Here is a 4,000-nt window from a genome sequence, read left to right on the forward strand (position 1 = left end):
GTAGTTCATGTACTGGGTACGGATATTGTTGCCAATAGTGGTAGATCCCGAACCACATCGTTGCAACTCCAACAACTGCGGTGCTACGCGCCAGTCACCAGGAATTATTGTTCCCCTACGAAAATCCTCCGAGTCCACAGCTCGCTGAGGTGTATATTGGCTACCAAAATCCCGTCTGAGGTAGTTATGCAGTGCCGTGCATGCAAGGACAACTTTTTCAATTTTCCCAGGGGATAGACTAATTGGCGATAAAAACACCCTAAACCTATTAGTGAGAATGCCAAATGCATTCTCAACAGTGCGCCTAGCCTTGGAAAGTCTATAAGAAAAAATTATTTCCTCTCGTGTTTGGTTTTGGTGTGGAAAGGGTTTCATTATATGCCTCTGCAGTTGGAAAGCATCGTCTGCCACAAATACCTAAGGCAAGATTCTGTCACTCCCCGGAAACATGTTGTTTGTCCGTTGGTAGGCCTGTATGCACTGTTGTTTGCAATACGATGGCAGAGATCACTGTTGTTCCACACTCCATCTGAAACTCTCCCATTTGCACCAATGTCTACATAGATAAATTCCAGATTAGCATCACATACTGCAAGTAAGACGATGCTGTGGGTACCCTTATAGTTGAAAAAATACGACCCGCTGTCTTGTGGAGGCCTTATCGATATATGTTTCCCGTCTATGGCTCCTAGACAGTTGGGGAAGTTCCATCTTGTAAAAAATCCTTGTGCCACACGCATCCATTCTTCCGGGGTTGTAGGTACCTGCAAGTATACCAGTAACAATGAAATGAAATGAATCCTTTCCTCCTTCACCGTCTCTTTTTACAGCTCCTTCTCCTCCTCCTGCTCTCCCGACAGCTGAATGTATGTGTATGTGTGTATTTACTTGGTCTTTGGATCACGTGTTGGACTCGTGATCAACAGCTATTTCCCTCCTGGAAGAGAGCTCAGAGCTTGTAGGTCCGATCTATGGGTAATGCTATGACCTTGCACACACACACACACCCAACTCCCCGCCCACGAGAGTCAGAGTAACGACCCGAAGCGCAGCGGTACCGAAATAATTTCGGCCCTGGGCAGAATTCGAACCAGGAACTCCAGGCCACTATCGTGGCAGTTCAGTGCTCTACCAACTGCGCCACCGAGTCGTGTGTGTGTGTGTGTGTGTGTGTGTGTGTGTGTGTGTGTGTGTGTGTGTGTGTGTGTGTGTGTGTGTGTGTGTGTGTGTGTGTGTGTGTGTGTGTGTGTGTGTCTCATTAAGTCCTATTATTTTTACCATTGGTTGCTACTACTACTAATACTACTACTACTACTCCTACAGATGTGCTTATATAGGTCAAGGCAGCGAGATCACTATGTCAAGGTGACACATATACTCATGCTTCACTTTTATTTAACAGATTTATACTGATCCCCTTCTCCTGGAGCTACAGGATTCTCCCAGAGCTTCGACAGCACCCACTTCTTGCAGTCGTACGGACAATACCTGTATACGCGAACAGTCTCCTGTGTCATCCGCTAGGAAAAGACCCACCAAGAAGGCTCGGGTATCGGACGACACAGATAAAGTTATAGAATAAGCTCTCCAACAACTGTATGCATTGCCATCTACACACGACTGCGAAGATTTTGGTAATGTTGTCGCAAACGGTCTACGACAGATGCATGGCGACAATAAAATATATGCCGAAAATCTAATTCAAATATGTTTGGGTAAACTCGGTAAACTAACATCGTCGACAAAGTTGACCGAATAAGGTGAAACATGTCAGGGGTGGAGCAGGTTAGTAGGTACGACTGGATTAAAATGTGCACCGAATAGGAAAGAAATTAGTAAGTGGTACATGCAAGTTGTATAAATAAAGATTCTTTGATAATTTGGTAAAGGTGCAATATGTACTAGATAATTAGTTGTATTATATATGATATTATTACATAGGATATGTATTATATTTTCAGGGTTTACGTTATGTTGCACTTTTCATAGACAAGTACAGGTATTTAATATGAAGTGATATATTACCCTAAATAGTACAGTATGTCTGTGATTCGCACGGTGGTGTTTTGTGTATAGGGTTCATTTGGGAGAGTGGAACCTCATGGTACGAGTATGGTATAGTTTATGGCTCAATGTATACATGAATTTCTCACAATTTCATTAGTAGGATCTCATTACTATCTACATAGCTTACCTTCATGTAATCATCCTTCAGAGCTTCATATATAGCATCACAGGTTTCTGGTATGATGATGGACAGACTCTGCTTGGATATCCTCGTATTGTATTGAAGGGATGTGTAGCAACATCCAGCAGCCAGGTATCTGAGAGTTGCCTCTACACGTGCTGCTGGTGTAATGCTTTGCCTCATATTTGTCTGTTGCCTCTGAATGTGGCTCTCCACTTTCGATACAAAGTTTCATTTTCCTCCTGCAATTCACGCAGGATTGTTACAGAGCTACCCATTCTTTCACGTCTCTGCAACCACTCACGGCACCAGACACGTCTCTGTGGTCTCTTGTTTTTCTTTTTAATGCAGGCACCAATTATGATAGAATGTAGTGCTATCTTCTTTCGAAGTATGGCGCGCACCATGGTGATCGTACCGTAATGAACCAAACAACTGCTGGCGTCCGACTGCCCTCCAACCACCACAGACACCTTACGCGGGCATTGTCTGCAGACTTTGCCCTGCCAGGCACAGCCTGCCAGGCACAGCTCGACCGTGTGGACGTGGCTTTACACGTACACACCCACCCAACTCCCCGCCCACGAGAGTTAGAGTAACAACCCGCAGCTCATCGATACTGAAATTATTTCAGCCCTGGATGGGATTCAAACTCGGACCGCCGTAGTGGCAGCCGGGAACTCTACCAACTGCGCCACGTGTGTATGTGTGTGTGTGTGTGTGTGTGTGTGTGTGTGTGTGTGTGTGTGTGTGTACGTGTGTTTGTGCGTGTGCATGCCTGCGCTCGCCTGTATTTGTGTGGGCATGATTGCCTGCAAGCACGCTTATTTGTGCGTGAAAATCATATTGCAATATTGTATGGGAAACAATTTTCTTTTCCTTCTCTAATGTCGAGGGCAGATACAGTGTTATGAAACAGGGGAAATCCAGCATTATTTCCAAGCGAGGGGACACATCAATGACACCAGGTCGCTTTATTAAGTATGCCAATGTATATCATTGGAACCTCTCACATACAAACACACTTATATAATGATTATGATAATTATAAAATAGTTTTCACGAGGACATCTTTTTTATCATACAGTATTTTTTTAATTTACCCCCCAAAATAATGCTCTATCTTAACAAGAATAATAGAGTAGAGAAAAACACATATGTCTTCAACAGGTAAAAAAAAATCCAAGTAGATATCTAAAGATCAGAGACATAAAAATCTGACGTCAGAAAACAAAAATAACGACTCAAAATTCTCAATGACTGCCTTGGAAGACTATATTCTTGATTTATATATATATATATATATATATATATATATATATGAGTGGTAGGGTGGTGAGTTTAAACGCCAAGAATCCGTTGAAGTTTTATTTCTGACGTTTCGTCCAACTAGGACTTCTTCAGAGTGTACACAAATAGAACAATGACAACTTATATACCCGCACAGCTCACCCCGTTCCCCCTCGGTCAATGCTGCTGCCATCTCTCTTTCGTCTTGCCTCATGGATGATTAGTCCGCTTGCTATCCTCGCCAGCTTGACGAAACCGTCCCGATGGTTGCTGCATGGGAGTGAGGTAATGTATGCTGCCTCAATTGTCCTCCTTTCCTTTCTATCGAGTCCCAGTATGGAGCACCTCTGTTTTTTCCCAATCCGGCAAGTGGCCAAATTTGTCGATGTGTACCACTAAAGAGTTAGACGTCCGGTGGGCTTTGATGTCATTTTTGTGCTCAGTTGTCCGCTTGTGAATTCCTCTGCTAGTTTCGCCATAGTAACTAGCGGGGCAGGTTTTACAAGGAATTCTATAAATTAA

At 43.5% G+C, this 4,000-nt stretch overlaps 1 protein-coding gene across 1 annotated transcript in view; it reads left to right on the plus strand.

The window, feature by feature from the left end:
- Nucleotides 1–1,715, plus strand: part of LOC143023673 (uncharacterized) — a 2,421-nt gene extending 706 nt beyond the window's left edge. The window contains exon 2 of the mRNA XM_076182277.1: nucleotides 1,403–1,715. Within this exon, the coding sequence (XP_076038392.1) occupies nucleotides 1,403–1,582 (180 nt within the window). The 3' untranslated portion in view covers nucleotides 1,583–1,715. The remainder of the gene's footprint in view (nucleotides 1–1,402) is intronic.
- Nucleotides 1,716–4,000: the final 2,285 nt, after the last annotated feature.

This window comes from Oratosquilla oratoria, unplaced genomic scaffold (assembly GCF_046742065.1).
Source record: "Oratosquilla oratoria isolate Oo_2021 unplaced genomic scaffold, ASM4674206v1 SCAFFOLD54, whole genome shotgun sequence".
Lineage (NCBI taxonomy): Eukaryota > Metazoa > Arthropoda > Malacostraca > Stomatopoda > Squillidae > Oratosquilla > Oratosquilla oratoria.